The 16,332-nt window shown below is 35.6% G+C and overlaps 4 protein-coding genes across 9 annotated transcripts in view; 1 reads left to right on the top strand and 3 right to left on the bottom strand.

Annotated features, from left to right (window-relative positions):
• Window positions 1-2,256, bottom strand: part of LOC122629449 — a 2,719-nt gene extending 463 nt beyond the window's left edge. The window contains exons 1-5 of the mRNA XM_043812859.1: window positions 1,926-2,256; window positions 1,285-1,846; window positions 878-1,196; window positions 406-772; window positions 1-314 (exon numbers count right to left, since the gene is read on the bottom strand). The exon at window positions 1-314 is cut by the window's left edge and continues 463 nt beyond it. Coding sequence (XP_043668794.1) covers window positions 1-314; window positions 406-772; window positions 878-1,196; window positions 1,285-1,846; window positions 1,926-2,024 — 1,661 coding nt within the window. The 5' untranslated portion in view covers window positions 2,025-2,256. The remainder of the gene's footprint in view (window positions 315-405; window positions 773-877; window positions 1,197-1,284; window positions 1,847-1,925) is intronic.
• Window positions 2,257-4,316: 2,060 nt separating this feature from the next.
• On the top strand, window positions 4,317-7,019 carry LOC122629233 (arylsulfatase B-like). Its single transcript, XM_043812401.1, has 8 exons — window positions 4,317-4,648; window positions 4,757-4,930; window positions 4,999-5,211; window positions 5,294-5,543; window positions 5,639-5,818; window positions 5,887-6,156; window positions 6,472-6,745; window positions 6,827-7,019. Exons 1-8 carry the CDS (start codon window positions 4,520-4,522, stop codon window positions 6,993-6,995), a joined length of 1,659 nt encoding a protein of 552 aa, XP_043668336.1. The 5' UTR covers window positions 4,317-4,519; the 3' UTR covers window positions 6,996-7,019.
• Window positions 6,299-8,418, bottom strand: LOC122629234 (balbiani ring protein 3-like). Of its 3 annotated transcripts, XM_043812403.1 has the most exons (5): window positions 8,151-8,418; window positions 7,763-8,030; window positions 7,295-7,504; window positions 7,162-7,209; window positions 6,299-6,991 (listed from the first exon to the last, which is right to left on the bottom strand). In XM_043812403.1, exons 1-4 carry the CDS (start codon window positions 8,260-8,262, stop codon window positions 7,176-7,178), a joined length of 624 nt encoding a protein of 207 aa, XP_043668338.1. In that variant the 5' UTR covers window positions 8,263-8,418; the 3' UTR covers window positions 6,299-6,991; window positions 7,162-7,175. The 3 variants fall into 3 exon arrangements, with proteins under 3 accessions (XP_043668338.1, XP_043668337.1, XP_043668339.1); XM_043812402.1 differs by having other exon boundaries at window positions 6,299-7,209; XM_043812404.1 differs by having other exon boundaries at window positions 6,299-7,209; window positions 8,155-8,299.
• Window positions 8,419-8,531: 113 nt separating this feature from the next.
• Window positions 8,532-16,153, bottom strand: LOC122629232 (uncharacterized protein KIAA0930 homolog). Of its 4 annotated transcripts, XM_043812396.1 has the most exons (9): window positions 15,564-16,153; window positions 13,989-14,308; window positions 13,549-13,812; window positions 13,352-13,451; window positions 12,594-12,899; window positions 11,243-11,467; window positions 10,173-10,847; window positions 8,883-9,032; window positions 8,532-8,765 (listed from the first exon to the last, which is right to left on the bottom strand). In XM_043812396.1, exons 1-9 carry the CDS (start codon window positions 15,682-15,684, stop codon window positions 8,725-8,727), a joined length of 2,202 nt encoding a protein of 733 aa, XP_043668331.1. In that variant the 5' UTR covers window positions 15,685-16,153; the 3' UTR covers window positions 8,532-8,724. The 4 variants fall into 4 exon arrangements, with proteins under 4 accessions (XP_043668331.1, XP_043668332.1, XP_043668333.1 ...); XM_043812397.1 differs by lacking the exon at window positions 11,243-11,467; XM_043812398.1 differs by lacking the exons at window positions 10,173-10,847; window positions 11,243-11,467.
• Window positions 16,154-16,332: the final 179 nt, after the last annotated feature.

Genomic DNA, 16,332 nt, shown 5'->3' with positions numbered 1-16,332 from the left:
TTTTTCCACATAGCGATCAGACCAGATTCTACTAATCTTTGCAAATTCCTATTGAACGTTCTGAAGATCGGCCAATTTTCTCTGGCAATGAACGATGACACGAATTCTCTTACTTTATTTTTCGAAATGTACAAATTCGTTTCGTTTATTAATCTGAAATGTATGTTAAGACATTCCGATATCCATACCGCGGTACTCGTATTTTTAACTATCTCAAGGCAATCGAAGTAAGAGGTTTCATGAAAACGAGACTCCAACTCTTCACCGACCAAACCTTTGAAACTTATGGTTCCATATATATCATGTTTAGAATCCTATACGAAAGAAATAGATACATGTTTCAATTATAATTAAATATAATGCATAAAAGTTTGAAATAATTAAGTTAACAAAAAATGTATATACCTTGAGATCATCGTAAGTGTCAATGTTCGAATAGAATTGAGGCACCGTTAGTAAAGAATACCAATGACTTTGAAAAACAGCATTTGCAGATAACGAGAGTATAAACATCATACAGATATAAATTCTGTAAGAATTTATTTTAGGTGGACGTAATATGGCGACGCATAATAACAAACGTTCTACATTTAAAAAGGCTTCAAAGAATCCATCTAATTTCGTCATGATCAGAAGAGTAACCGTGTAGATTATCATCATGCCTAACATGAAGGGTGTCGCCAAAAGGTTCATTAATTTTCGTAGCTCCGAAACTTCTTCTTTCGTTTGAGACATAACGCATAAACCAGATTCGTCGTGTGGATAGCTGTAACTATTAAATTATCAAGTTTTATCATTATCTTAACTTTGCGACAATTATAAAAGATGTAATCTTGTAAATACTTGGAAACAATCTTATACAATGACAATGAAATACCTCAGATGCCACATCATGGTGAAGCTCTTGGAATTCATTGCTATATCGCAAAGACCATTCGTAACTTCTTCTAACAAGCCGGTCATACCTCCATATTTATCGATACCACCCAACATAAGATTCTTTACCGTAATGTTTATAGTAGTGTTAAGCTTCTTAAGAATCGTTTGTACGATAATGCTGTCATCCCCTTTAAATCTTTCCAATCCGGTGAGATTATTCTGTATGTATAGAAATGGTGGTACTTGTATCGCGCACAATCTTACTTCGTAACCATGAAATGTAGTGATTCTGTTAACTTCTTTGAATGGACAAATTGCTGATTTTAAAAAAATAATAAAATAGGTTTCAATAATATAGGTTTTATAATATCAGAAAAGATAATGGAAAGTCTTCAAAGAGCTTACCTTTGTCGTATCTCTTTTGAAGTAAAAGCCAAGGATGTCCATTACGTCCAGAAATTCTTTTCACCTCCTTCCAATCCTTCGATGGTTCACCTGTGTAAGGATCGTAAGAATAAAGTACGACACCTTCGATAGGATCGAAGCAAATAAAGATCGAACGTAGAAGATCGAATTGCCAAGCTGTCCAAAGATACGATTTAGCGTTACCGCAACCACGTTCCGCGGTCTTCCTATCTATTAGAATATAATATCCATTGCTATTAGCCCACGTAGTTTCCTTTATTCTTTTCAAAGTCAATTTAAGAATCGGTTGGGAGGAAGTAATCACGACAAATAGACGAAGTTTGTAAAGAAATCGTACGAACTTGTAATACGTTTGTTTGTAAATAAGAAACGAATGCTGGGTCAAAGTGAACGAATCGAAAGTCGAGTTTTTTGATTCTGCCACCAGAGCTATTGCGGTCTGTCCGAAAAAATGGCGATGATTAATTAAGACCTCTGCGTATTCGCCGGCGAATAGAAAGTTTGAATTATTTTTTAACGCACAGGACATTAAAATATTTAACTGAAAATGAAGGATAACGGATTGGATTAGATTAGAAATTTCATTTCTTCGATGAAAATATATCGTATTAGATAATTACCGTAGCGTCGATCGTCTTCTCGTAACTCGAATTTCCACCAGGCATAACGACGTTGCCGGCAATATTCAAAAGTAGAGAATGCAATAATAAATTTGTCATATTCGACGATAAACATTCACATACGACGACGATCCGTCAATAAAAGAAAGCTGAGAACGTCCGATTTTTAACTAGAGACTAAGAACTTTATGTTTGAAATAAAACTGATCGAGGGATCTTTCATCGTTTATATCGTCACAACGTTGTCCTAGAAAATGACAGTTTTTGTTAGTCACGAAAGTACTTACTACCTTTTCACTTAGCTATCTAATTTATTATTGCACCCTGTCTCCTGCTGTCAGGACACCTATCGTTACTTTACGATTAAATGCTTAAGCGATCGATAGACCAAAGAAATAGTATGGCTGTTATCTTTTGTGGAGTCACCCGATGATGGTCTAGATCCGAGATCCGTGGCATCGTGTGCTTTTATTTCATGAACGCGTGTGCTCTTTCTTTTTCTTTTTTTTTTGTTCCTTTTTACTTTTGTTTTTTCTTTTTCTTTTCTTTTTTTGTTTTTTTTCACGAACTAGATCTATCATCATCGGTGACATCCTTTATTGTTTCAGGTTACGTGAACCTGTTGGTGCTGATAAAAAAAACAAAAACCATGACGAAGCTTAGAGGACAGTGTTACTCGGTTGTCTTATGTATATATATGTTTATAAAAATATTGCGTTATTTGCCTGCTCTTTTATACTCTACTTTCTTCTCTCTTTGACTATCTCTTTTTCTTTTTCCTGTTTATAAACGATGTGTGAGATGTATAAAAATGAGTATAAAAATGAAATATTTACTGGCAGTAATAAAGAAAATATAGCAAACTAAATTATTTATTTTTCATTTCGCGAATGTTATCTCGTTATTTTCTTCTGTGGCGTACGTGATAAATTCATTGACCTCAGTTCTTCCGTTACTCCATTTAAATAAAGGTTAAGAGCTGATAATAGAGATTAATTCATGATGCACGAGAGTTGCGAAGTTGCAACAACTAGTAACGAGTACAACATTTCTAATAGTATTACATTGCGTATAAAGAATGAACTGTCTAGTAACACCGATTAAAAAATTAAACTTTATTATGGAATGAAGTTTACAAATGAATAATGAGTATTAGATATTTTTCATTCATCATTTTTAATTAAGAAGCTTTTTCAAAACGTTTACACACATTTTATTCTATTTTCTATATATATATATATACATTTTTTTCAAATGCTTACATGGCAAAGAATTCACTTTTTTTATTTTATATATATTTTTTGTTAATTTATATACATTCGTCGAAAAGTAATTTTAAATAAAGAGTGACAATTTAAAATATTTCACTCGTAACTCGAGGCTAATAAACAAACGAATTTGTGACTAACCTGTTTGTAGATGGACGAATGATTTAAAAAAGCGACGAACGCGAGTGAACGTTTGGTATAAAAGTGACGTGACATTTAATTTACCAGACAAACGACGCCGATCAAATGGCTTTTTCTGTCAACTACGAAATTGTACAATTTTTTTTATTTTCTTTTTCCTTTTTTTTTTTTTTTTTATTATTTCTATAGCGTAAAAGATAACGATCAGATTCTAAACGCATTTACGCTCGCTTTTACGTTACTATCCATTATGATGAAGAGATAATGTAATAATGTAATATTCTATTATGGAATAAAGAAATGTCTAACTATTAGTCGTAATTGATGGTAACATTCATTTCAAAAATTTCGGTCTTATCTAATCTTATCTTATATTATTACCATCATTACTATTACTGTTAGACATTATTATGTTAATTTAAGAACAAATGTTGCAGATAGTTTAATAATTTCTGGAATTGATAATTCGATTTTTTACTTCTGCAAGATAACAATAAAACATCGTAGATAAGTAAATAAAATAGAATTTCTTTAAGAAGTAGCGACGTTGTGACATTTATATTGTCCATGTTGAATATAAAAGATTTTGTACCAAAATTCAAGAGGATTTTATTGATATCGTTTTTCGTAAATAAGAAAATAAAAAGAATAAATTAAAAAATAACAGGAAGATGTAATGGAATAGTAACAGTGATAGTAATAGCCATAGTAGTAACAATATAATAATGATAGAAAATTAGTAGTAGTAGTAGTAGTAGTAGTAGTGATAGTAATAGTAGTAATATAATTGTAATAGAGATTTAGTAGTAATAGTAGCAGTAATAATATAATAGTAATAAAGAAGCAGTAGTAGTGGTAGTAATATAATTGTAATAGAGAATTAGTAGTAGTAGTAGTAAGAGTAATAATATAATAGTAATAAAGAAGCAGCAGCAGCAGTAGTAGTAGTAGTAGTAGTAGCAGCAACAGTACGTTGAGGAGGTGGGAGAGTTTAGTATGTTCACGTCTAGAAAAAGCTTGTCTGAAGCAAGACAGTTTAGAATCAGCGCTCGATCCGAGGACCAGTCTTTCGTTCGTGTTCCTCTCTAACTTAACCAGGAGCCCCTGAAATCACATATTCTTTGAGTTCGAAACCGGTTCTCTGCATTTCTTATATGACAACGAGTAAGCAACGAGTAGACGTCAATGAAGATGACTCGTTTAAGAGTAATCGGACAGTGTTTCTCATTCGTTTTCCTGATCTTGGCGAGTCTCGTTAGTCACGTGACTTCGACTAATAGACCGAACATTATTTTTATTTTAGCCGACGATTTGGTGAGCCTAAATCGATGGATTTTTTGCCGAAATAATTTTTGTTTCTTTTTCTACGCTGACGAAATATTATTGTTCTCTCTCTCTCTCTCTCTCTCTCTCTTTTTTTAGGGATGGAACGACGTTGGATTTCATGGCTCAGGACAAATACCAACGCCGAATATCGATGCTCTTGCGTATTCAGGATTATTACTAGATAAATATTACGTAACTCCGATCTGTACGCCTTCCAGAAGTGCTTTGATGACTGGCAAATATCCAATACATATTGGAATGCAACATGGTGTGAGTATTAATCGAATTTATTCGTTATTCGAACGATTCGATCAAATTCGTCGTTGTTCGATATTTAGGTTCTTAAAGGAGCCGAACCAAGAGGACTTCCTCTCAACGAGAAAATTCTACCGGAGTATCTTCAAGATCTCGGTTATAGTACGCACATAGTTGGTAAATGGCATTTAGGATTTTATAAGAAAGAATATACACCGACCTATCGTGGCTTTAATAGTCACGTTGGATACTGGTCGGGCCATCATGATTACTTCGACCATACTGCCGTCGAGGAAGTGAGTAGTATAATCGTAAAGTATGTGTATACGGTCGAATTAAATCAACGGAGGAATAATATGTTCATTGTGCTTTATGCAGCCTTACTGGGGTTTAGACATGAGACGTGATCTGAAGACAGCGTGGGAGTTACATGGTCAATATTCAACTGACGTCTTCACGCAGGAGGCCGTGCAACTGATAGAGAATCACAATGCCACTCAACCGTTGTTTCTATATATAGCTCATGCTGCTGTTCATTCCGGGAATCCTTACAATCCTTTGCCGGCACCTGATTTTGAGGTTGCCAGACATACCTCGATTACCGACTACAATCGTAGACGATTCGCTGGTATTCAATGTTCTTATGTATATATGTTCTATTTCGATTTTGTGAATACATAGATCGAGTTTAAATGACGATCAATGATTTTCTTTTTTATTTAGGTATGTTAACTAAACTCGATCAGTCGGTAGGACAGGTAGTTAAAGCTCTATACGATAAAGATCTGTTAAAGAACAGCGTGATTATTTTTTCTACGGACAACGGAGGCCCAGCTGCTGGATTTAATTTGAATGCAGCTTCGAATTGGCCCTTGAGAGGTGTTAAAAACACACTTTGGGAAGGTTGTATGTTCATTTTGTTTGTGACTTTTTTAAAGCCAATAGGTTTAGTACGTTTATCCTGTTTCTAGGAGGTGTTAGAGGTACCGGTTTGTTGTGGTCATCCCATTTAAATCGTCCTGGTCGTGTTAGCAGACAAATGATTCACATCACCGATTGGTTACCGACCCTTTTATCTATTGCTGGAAGTGATACCTCCAATTTGACGAACATAGACGGCATAAATTTGTGGGAAGCATTGCGCGATGACAAAGAATCACCGCGTAGAACGATTTTACATAATATCGATGACATTTTTCGAGTATCCGCTATCACCGTTGGCGATTGGAAACTGATGCAAGGTAAAATTGTGAAAACTGGAATTTATAGTCGAACAAATATTTCGTAAAAATAAAACTTTTTAGAGAGATAAGTTCGTGTTACATATACATATATATATATATATATATATATATATATATATATATATAAACAGAGTTCAAATTCATTAAAAGGTAAATTTATGAATCAAGTATAATGAAATCAGCAAACATATAATTTAAAGTCATTACATCATCTGTTTGATCTATGATCTTTTGTAATTACTAGTTCGATCGTGAGTGAGTTAAAACAGTTTTATGTTATGAAATCGTAAGAGAAGGTCGTTCATTTACAAGGTTCTACTTATAATGGCGCATGGGACGGATGGTATGGTCCATCCGGAAGAGAGTGGGTGTATAACATTGGTGCAGTAATTGGTGGCATGGCAGGTCGTGCAATAACCAGTTTAGGTCTCTCTCTAACGCCAGAGAAAATCCATGAACTTCGAGATAGTTCGCTGATCAAATGCCCACCTAAAAACGACTCTTTACCCGCATGCAAACCGTTAGAAGCACCATGCCTTTTCAACGTTCATCAAGATCCTTGCGAGGATAATAATCTGGCTCAAGAGTGAGTAGATCAAATGAAAATAATTATTCGATAATATTTACTTATTTGATCGTGATTTAATTAACGCGTGATTATTCGCAGACTACCCACGATATTGAAGAAATTACAGGAAGAAGTGAAAAAATTTAATGCTACGGCAATTCCTCCAGGCAATTTGCCATGGAACAAAAAAGCTGATCCAAAATTGTGGGATCATACTTGGACTAATTTCGGGGATTATATCGATACGACTACTACTGCAGCGGCCTGAAAAATAAAACTTCTTTTACTTTTTTTTCTTTCTCTCTTTTTTTTTTTTTTTTTCTTTTTTCCTAGCTCGTTGATCATTAATGTAAGTACGATTTGTATATATTATATATATTTCATTGGCACTTTCATTGAATATTAGATCGAAGGTAAGTCATATTGATTCTCACGTTATCGTCGTTGTTCAATTCTTTCCGTACATTATGATTTGCCCACAACTAAGAAAATATAAAAATTACATTATTACGATATATAAGATTTTCAGTTTTCTATTTTGTTAAAAAAAACTCGTGAAATACTTACGCGCACTCTTCGCGGATCCATTTCAGACCAGTAGAACATGGCTCTTCCATTTTATTGCACATACATTTGCAATTTTCAGGGTCCCAAATCATGTTCGACTTCATCATACATTCCTCTTTTTCTTTATCATTTATACACTTACACTCGCAATCTCTCTTCACGTATCTCTGATTGCTATTGCAATGATAACTCATAACTTCGCAAGCACATCTAAAAGGAAATTTTGTGGTTTGCATTCGTATATTCTCTTTTTTTTTTTTTTTGGTTTCCTTTCCTTATAGTGGTTTCGAAGAACTGAACGAGAGTCGAAGCGACACAAAATTTTATCAAATTTCCGACAAAATTATAACTTTATTATTTTATTAAACTATCATTTATTATACTCGCGATCGTGCACTTAAATCGACGTACAAAAAATGAAGAAAAATCTGTCTATTTAATCGGATAACAATTATTTTGTCAACTTACTTGCACTGCGTGTGTTCTTCGACCTCGACCGTAACACAGGATATCGTTGACGAATTTATATGAGAACGTTGAAGAGCAATAGATGTCATTTGGGTTTGGATCGGTAAACAAGTTAAATGACGACAGTGACCGTGACATCTTTTCAATGGTATCACGTCAGGATAATAAGTATATTCATTGTTAAGGACGAGTTTCATCAAAGTCGTTCTCGGCATACACTTAACTTCTTTCATTACATTATGAACTGTCTGTTTTACATTTTTGCAACCTGTAGCGATAAGTAAGTATATTTTTGCTTTCTCTTTTCTTTTTCTTTTCTCTCCATTTTTAAAATATATCTCTATGTTTTTCTTAATAATTATAATAATTCTTATATCTATTCATTTACCCACTATCTCTTCTCGCTGTCCGTTATCGTATTCCAGAAAATTATATCTTCCATCGACGAGCCAAAAAAGATTGGTGATCAACGTGTACACACTTAATTTGGATACTTTCATATTTTAAAATTAGTACGAAGGAAATACACTTTCAAGTACTATTTGCTTAATATAATATTCAAATTCGTCATTTAGGATCTTTATATACTACGGATGCGTTTGAAGTCCGTTTGCGGTTTAAGATAGAAATTATCAAAATCCGGATAGTAACCGGAAAAGAAATGAAATCATTTGACTTAGTTAATTTGTACGAGTAAAAAGAAGGAGAGAAAGAGAGAAACAGAAATAAAAAGAGAGAGAGAGAGAGAGAGAGAGAGAGAGAGAGATAGTAAATTGTAATTCGTTTATTACTTAATAATTTATACATCTTCTCGAATTCTTCCTGGAGAAATTCAATTTTCGTCGAGATACGTACAAAGTAAAAAAAAAATCAAGATCCGTCAAAGAATTGAAAACGCACTGTTTTTTCCGTGTATTTTCTTTTCTTTCTTTTTTTTTTTCTTTTTCTTTTTTATCTTTCCTTTAGAATGTCAGGATGGGTCCTTCTCGATGGTCCAGTATATCTGATACAAGAAAAGAATAAGCAAGAATATATACATATATACATACACACACACCCATATATATATATATGAATTTAGATCTTGTAATTTCGAATACAAAAATAGTATAGCAAATACCTTTTGCTATGCTCCACCAGGGCAACGTGATATAGGTGAGAAACGCGTTGAGAGGCACGGATTGAGCTCGTCTGGTCTCCTTCCAAAAATGAAAGGTCTGGGTGAATCCTCGCATCGTCCAAAGAGGATTATATGCGCCGTCGTCCAGTTCTGTTATCAGAAAAATACTCGTCATTCGACGCGAGCTAATGATCATCCTTTTCATTTTTTTTTTTTTTTATTTTTTTTTTTTTTTTATTTTCTTTTTACGAGTGATGAGTTGTGTCGATGAGTAGTCATTCGGTGATGTTTGTCGCGTATGAATGCGTGTGTACGTATTTTCTTTTTTCGTTTTTCATTATATATTCATTCGTTTATTTATTCTTGTTCTGTTTCTTTTTGTTTTGCGCAATTATTTCGATCGAAGGGACGATTATGGGGGGACTGTGCGATAAGAAAGAGTCGAAATCGAATTGTACGAGTGTACGAGAAGAAATAAGGGGGTTTGAGTTGAACCTATGATATATGAAATGAAATAGATAGACATAAAGAGATAAAGAAAAGAAAAAGACAGAGACAGAGACAGAGAGAGAGAGAGAGAGAGAGAGAGAGAGAGAGAGAGAGAGAGAGAGAGAGAGAGAGAGAAAGAAAGATATAGAGAAAAGGATAAGGACGAACGATTACGTATACGCTAAATTTAAATTTCTTTCGTCACTCGTTTGATAAAATCGTAACTATCGCAACGGCATCGCGTTGCAGCTACTCGAAGGATCCCATCACCAACATCATTTCGCGTCAATCACGAGATAGGAGACGCATTTGAAATTCACGGTCTCATCAATCTATTCCCAATCTTCCTTGGTCTGTTTTATGCGTGCCAAGTACGATGATTATGAGGAAGCGGAATATAAGAGAAGTGAAAAATGTATGAGAAATAAAAGAAGAAAATGCAAATAAAAATAAAAATAAAAATGATAATAATAACAATAACAACAACAACAACAACAATAATAATAATAATAATAATAATAATAATAATAATAATAATAATAATAATAATAACAATAAGATAAAGAAGAAGTGTATGACCGATCGAAAGAGAGAGAGAGAGATAGAGACAGAGACAGAGACAGAGACAGAGACAGAGACAGAGACAGAGACAGAGACAGAGATAATGACAGAAAGAGAAAGAGAAAGAGAAAGAGAGAGAAAGAGAATCATGTAAATGTTCCGTAGGTGATGTAGTTGGAATAGAATGGTTATGGAGTCAGGGTTGAAAAGGGGTAGGTTAGGGGTGGAAGAAGAATTTACCCTGTGAGCCGGGGCGGCGTGGGAGCTCGCACCAGTAGTAGATGGCCGTGCCGTCGGGTGTGACGCGATGAGGGGGCAGAGGATTGCCAGCAAAGCTTCCAGAAAGGGCTCGTCTTCTTCGTCTTCGTGGTAGGGTAGCACTCTGCTTGTTGTGCGGGTTGAGGTTACCGCGTGCGTTCGCGTTTTTGTCTTTGCCGGTCTCATCTTCCTCCTCCTGGTATTCCTCATGTCGTTGACATCGTTGTCTCGAGCCACGTCGGTTGTCCTCGTCATTGCTAGAATCGAATTCGTTGTTCCTATTTCTCGTCGAGTAGTCCTCGTGATCGGAGCCGGCTGATCTCAAACGTCGACGACCTTGAACCCGTCGAACACGTAAAAGCTCGTCGTCGCTGAGCCGTCGTCGTTCGTCCTCGGTGTCAAGGCCATTGAGTTTCTCGTGTCCAAGCTGACCGGTGCTATACGGTCGTCTCTTTTTGTTGTTATCGGCTTTGTTGTAGGTCAACGGTAACTCTTCCTTTCCGTGTACCAATATCGCGCCAGAATCTAGCTTCTGTCGGACGTTGTCGTCCGTCAGTCGATCTCCGCTCGGCACGAGGATCTCGCTACCGACCTCGATGTGATGATGATGATGATTCAGCTGATGACTCTGATGATGGTGATGATGGTTCTGCAGGCCTAGCGCGATATAGCGCGGTGTTATTCAAACGGATAGAGAGAAATCAAAAGATAAATCAAGAGAGAAAGAGATAATAAATAAAAGAAAAAGATAGAGAGAAGGAGAGAGAGAGAGAGAGAGAGAGAGAGAGAGAGAGATAAATAGATAAATAGATAAATAGATAGAGAGAAAGAGAAAGAGAATTATCGTACGACGATCGGACGTCTCGTCCGTTCTTCCATTTGTCGCACGCTCCGAGTGAACGAAATAAGAAAAGAAATAATAAAAAAGATATAAATTAAGGTAGACAGATAGATAGGCAAAAAACAGATATAGAGAGGCATCGCCGAGATTGAAACGAACGGACGAGACGCGACGATCGGATCAAACGTGAATGAACCGAACGCCCGCTCACCGTGTTGCTCGCGATAGTTGTTGCTATCTTTGCTACCCGGCGAATTCTTCTCCTTATCGGAAGACTTCCGTTCGCGCGAGTTTCGTTGCTTTTGTGCAGCGCGCTGTCGTTGCTGACGAGCCGGAATCCGCAACGGTGATCTACGCCGGTGACTACGGGATCGAGAACTTCGGCGAACTCCTGGCGAGCCCCCGCACCTACCCCAGACGCATTCCTCGCCATCGGCTACAAAGCAAACAGCCACACGGCATACATCGGCGACTGGCCAAATATTAAAAAGACGCACACACGCAACCATACGCACTCATACGCACTCAAAAAACACAACACACACATTTTTTTTTCCTTCTCCACGCACGTACATTTCTCCAACGTACATTGTCACTTCATTTCCTTTGTACTCGTTTATCTTTATCTCTTTGCGTGTCCCTCTTTTTAAATTTATTTATTTACTTTCGCTTCGTTTTTTTTCTTTTTTTTCTTTCTTTTTTTTTTTTTCTTAATTTTTTGTAATATTTTTTTTCATACGAATATTTCACTCTTTCATCGTCCTTTTTTTCGACTTTACGTTTCTCTCGTTCATCGAGCGAGATGGTGTTGGTGGTGATAGACCTTCTGTTTCCTATATCCCTCATCATCTTTCCACGTCTCTCTTGCTTTTCTTTTCTTTTTCTCTTTTCTTTCTTTTTATTCTAATTAACATTTGAGATATCTAATACTTATATTCATCTATTCCACACGTCACGTGGATATATCAATATTGATGGAACTTTTTTAACGGCTCGGTACGAGCGTTAAAAAAAAAGTGCTTGGGAATTAGGCCGGAAAGGAAAGATAGAGGTAGGATAAACAGCAAGCAGTCAAAGAGTGCAACTAGTTTGACAAGAATCTCCGAACCTTTGCGATCGACAAATTCGACGTACCTACTTTGTATAGCATTTTCGATAAATATAAGCCCGTTTACTATCGTAGACATCGCAGAGACAGAGATTCTATGAGGACTGGCACTGGAAAGAAACATGCTTCATTCGTTTCGGTTAAAATACAATTACGAATTATTTAATTAATCTTTTTATTTAATCCCGTCTTGTAATAAAGGAATAAAGAAAGATCATGCGTCAAATGTGCATTAATTATATATCGAAATGGGAATCTTTGTGATTTTTGTTTAAAAAAAAAAAAACAAGAAAAAAAAAAAGAATTCAAGAAATGAATTCAAGGATGCAAACGCGAGAATAACAGGCACGGAAAGATATTATAGAAAGAGAGAAAGAGAGTGGAGAAGAGAGAGAGAGAGAGAGAGAGAGAGAGAGAGAGAGAGAGAAAGAGGACAATTAGCATCGTTAATTACCGTCTCGAACGTCGCCAGCCTCGATCTCGCTTAGGCCATTTGCCATGGAATCCAGTCCTTCGTTCTCCGATCTAGCTTTCATCGCAGCAGTGTCAGGTTTTGTTCTCCAACCACCACGAACAAAATTGTTTAGATTCGCACTCGGATCGGAGAGTCTACGTTGATGACGATACATGAAGAGCTCTTCTGCGTCATCCCAATCGGCGTCCCATAAAGCATCGGTTGCACAATATCCTGGCTCAGAAGTTGGCGTCTCGGCTCCTGATCCTTTTGGCTTTGTCACTGCCATTTCAGCATGTCCTTTTCCTACGAATCGTTCTGCCGTTGCTCATTTGGATGCGTTATAATAATGTTTATAGTGCAATGTCAAACTTGGCTCAAGAAAAAGGAAAGAAAAAAAAAAAAAGGAAAATCAAATTTGACAACGCTTGCCTTTTCTTTCATAATTCGTTTTTTCTTTTTTCCTTTGTCGAGACGAATATATGTATATATATATAATTTATATTGTCATAGGGAAATAATTGCATATTGTATACATTCTCTTTTTAGTTTGCTAACGATGAAATAAAGGATATTGCTATCGATAATAACACACTTGTTAAATATTGGTTTACTATTTTTACAAACTTCTTAATATGCCGTTCGTAAAGTCAAACAAGCCGATTCTTGATAAATTTCTATGGGTACTCGACGAGTTAATAATAGTATGCAAAGTGCATGTCCTAAGAAGACCATATTCCGTTTGCTCGTTTACATACCACGTGGTCCCTTCATACGAACGAATTCTATTCGTTGAGAGGTTGCGCCTGAGAAAAGACCGAAGGTCATGCGCTGCGCCATTTTTGTGCTGAGACTCGACTGAAATTCATAATATATGTTCATCGTCTGTAAAATATATTTAATCGTTTCGAATCATTATATTTGGATTTTTATTTCGTATAATATCATAGTTTACCCTAGCGTCGTATACTTTCTTCAAGGCATCGTATCTGATCGAACCTAAAAAGATTACACCCTGGACGGCACCGTCCCTATCGGAAGCTACCAATTCAACACAGACCATTTCCCCATCTCTTACTAAAATATCACAGAAGACTTCGTCGAAATTGTCTACCATGAAGCAAATATGCGGGTACGTCATCTCCTCGAGATCACCTTTAGCATCCATTCGTCGACGGCTAGGACTTGCGTATACTTTCTGCGAATGTCTTCGTAAAACCTAATAAGTAAAATAAAAATTAATGGAGATTGTGATAAAGATAGATATAAATATAAATAGAGAGAGGGAGAGAGAGAGAACAAATAGAGATTCGTAATTGTTCATTTCTTCCTTTTCTTTTTTTACAAATCTATCTATCTTTCCCCCAAATCTATGTTCACATTCAAAATTCTTACTTGCAATTCCTTCGGACTTGTCCTTGTGCATATCGCTAAAGTTAGAGTGTAATCGAATTGATGCACGACTAGATTCAGGTACACGGTTTCTTCCCAATCGATATCAGGATCACCAATCGGCAGTTTCTTGCTGTCCTTGCGAAAGACATCGACCTCGGTTTCAAACTTTGGTAAATATCTCGAAGAGGTTTTAACGTGCTTCTTACGAACGAAGAAGAGCAAATCGTCACCGTCTATCGTATGTTCCGCTTGGAATAGGAAATGACGAACGAACAGATCGGTCCAGTAGGTCATACCTTGAAGTACGACGAAACCGGAGTCTAAACAAACAAAAAAAATAAAATAAAAGGAAAAAAAGATCGAACAAAGGAACGAAGTCCTTATAGTAGTACTTGTATTTCTACAAATTGACATAGGAATTAGTTGTCTGTCTTTTTTTTTTTTTTTTTTTTTTATCTAGTAAAGATTCTTGTAAAATATTCAAAAAAGAAAGAAGAAAGATAATGGATGTAAGTACAATGGTTAGACAACGATCGATAAAAGGGATTAGCGCGTTTCTTTATTCTCATCGTTAAAGTACACGTGCCATGCGAGTCCTTTAAAGGGCTCTCCTGATCTTCCCCTTTGTGAGAAAGAATAGTTGCATATATACGAATATCAAGGAGGGAAAAGACAAGAGTAGAAAATAATCGATTTAACTTTATTTTACCATAGAAACGTGAAATATATACATATATTTACGTGTATTATAAAAAAATAAATAAATAAATAAATATTCGATATATTTATTCTTGTGAAGATGATGAAAAATGTAGCAAAAAGAGAAAAAAAGAAAAGAAAAAATAAGGAGAAGCTAAATTCAATGAGAAAAAAAAAATAAATAAATTATGTCGACCAATGAATTATATACGCGAAGTAGTCGCGATTATTTGTAATTGTAGATTAACCGGCAGATAGCGTGCATTTATCTAATAAATACAAAAGACAGATACGTAATAATACGAAGTCATAGTTATACGTATCAAAGATCTTTTAGACATAGCCTCGATCTTGATAAGATTAAACAGAACCTATATAAAGCCGGCTTGACCACGACAGATTAATGAATGTTTACCAGGAAATACGTAATTAACCGTGAAAATTTGTGATATATTAATCTACGAACAATTTTAACTTCCTTTTTACCTTTCTTTATTTTTTTTTTTTTTTTTTAGCATTCGCTGAGTTATGAAATTAAATAATAATGATATCGAGAAAAATAGTGATAAATGTTGGATGAACGAATACGAGCATTATCGAGAACGTCAGTTTAAAAAGAGAAAGAGAGGCAGATAGAAGGTTGAAAAAATTATTTAGAGTTCGAAGAATAAAGAAATAATAGGTGTAAACTTATATTTGTACATACATATATATATATATTATATATTATATATTATATATTACATATTATATATACAACATATACATAATAAATTATATATATATATATGTGTATGTGTATAAATATATATATTATACATAATATATATATATTATGCATATATACATAGACACGTATATAGATAATATACTAACCGTCTTTGAGCATTTGCCGGAGCTCCTTTGTCCTCTGGAAATTGATTTCCTCGAGGAGCTGCTCCAGCATCGTCGGCGGTCTGGCCAGGCCGGATGACGAGCTGCCCGCCAAACTCGCCATGGCCTTCTACGTTCTCCTTCTCCTTGTATTTTGTCGTCGTCGTTTCTTCTTCTCCTTCTTCTTCTTCCTTCTTCTTCTTCTTCTTTTTCTTCTTGATTTTTATTTTTCACTAGCCGTACTAGCAACTTCGTTGTCGTTGGTCGTCGTCCCACGATTCTTTCCACTACGTTAATTTTCCCCTTCTATTACCTGTCAACGCGATGACTCGTTGCGCTGACTCCCTTCTCTCTCTCTCTCTCTCTCTCTCTCTCTCTCTCTCTCTTTATATTCTCATGTATCTTTGTCTAGGGGAAAACGAACGACACGATACGTCTCGAGCATCAGCCGTCCGACCAATCGTAATGTTTCGTTTCCTTTAGTCGAACTCGAACACCAGCCAAAGAACATATCCACTTTGTTCAATTTGTCATAAAAAAAATGTTGACATCTCTCTCTCTTTCTCTTTCTTTCTTTCTATTTCTCTCTCTTTTTTTATTTTTTTCTCTCTCTCTCTCTCTCTCTCTCTCTCTTTCTATCCTCTTCTCTTATTTTAGTAACACGCACGGTCAATTCGACAATGTATTTCTTTTTTTATATTTTACACGATTCGTCGAAAACATGTCACAATTATTCCAGAAATATTTCAGAATATAGAGAGCGATCGTAAAG

Source organism: Vespula pensylvanica, chromosome 5, assembly GCF_014466175.1.
Source record: "Vespula pensylvanica isolate Volc-1 chromosome 5, ASM1446617v1, whole genome shotgun sequence".
NCBI lineage: Eukaryota > Metazoa > Arthropoda > Insecta > Hymenoptera > Vespidae > Vespula > Vespula pensylvanica.
This window is presented reverse-complemented; position numbering and strand designations above follow the sequence as displayed.

Excerpts from the sequence above, each read along its gene's own strand:
- LOC122629233 (XM_043812401.1), top strand. The coding sequence starts at position 4,520 with ATGAAGATGACTCGTTTAAGAGTAATCGGACAGTGTTTCTCATTCGTT. Across the intron at positions 5,819-5,886 it reads TAAAAACACACTTTGGGAAG|GAGGTGTTAGAGGTACCGGT; the intron begins GTTGTATGTTCA and ends TCCTGTTTCTAG. Across the intron at positions 6,746-6,826 it reads GATAATAATCTGGCTCAAGA|ACTACCCACGATATTGAAGA; the intron begins GTGAGTAGATCA and ends GATTATTCGCAG.
- LOC122629234 (XM_043812402.1), bottom strand. The coding sequence starts at position 8,262 with ATGAAAGTATCCAAATTAAGTGTGTACACGTTGATCACCAATCTTTTT. Across the intron at positions 8,031-8,150 it reads ACAGCGAGAAGAGATAGTGG|GTTGCAAAAATGTAAAACAG; the intron begins GTAAATGAATAG and ends TTATCGCTACAG. Across the intron at positions 7,210-7,294 it reads TGGATCCGCGAAGAGTGCGC|TTGTGGGCAAATCATAATGT; the intron begins GTAAGTATTTCA and ends ATATTTTCTTAG.
- LOC122629232 (XM_043812396.1), bottom strand. The coding sequence starts at position 15,684 with ATGGCGAGTTTGGCGGGCAGCTCGTCATCCGGCCTGGCCAGACCGCCG. Across the intron at positions 10,848-11,242 it reads CAACTATCGCGAGCAACACG|GCCTGCAGAACCATCATCAC; the intron begins GTGAGCGGGCGT and ends ATATCGCGCTAG. Across the intron at positions 9,033-10,172 it reads ACGCCGCCCCGGCTCACAGG|AACTGGACGACGGCGCATAT; the intron begins GTAAATTCTTCT and ends TTCTGATAACAG.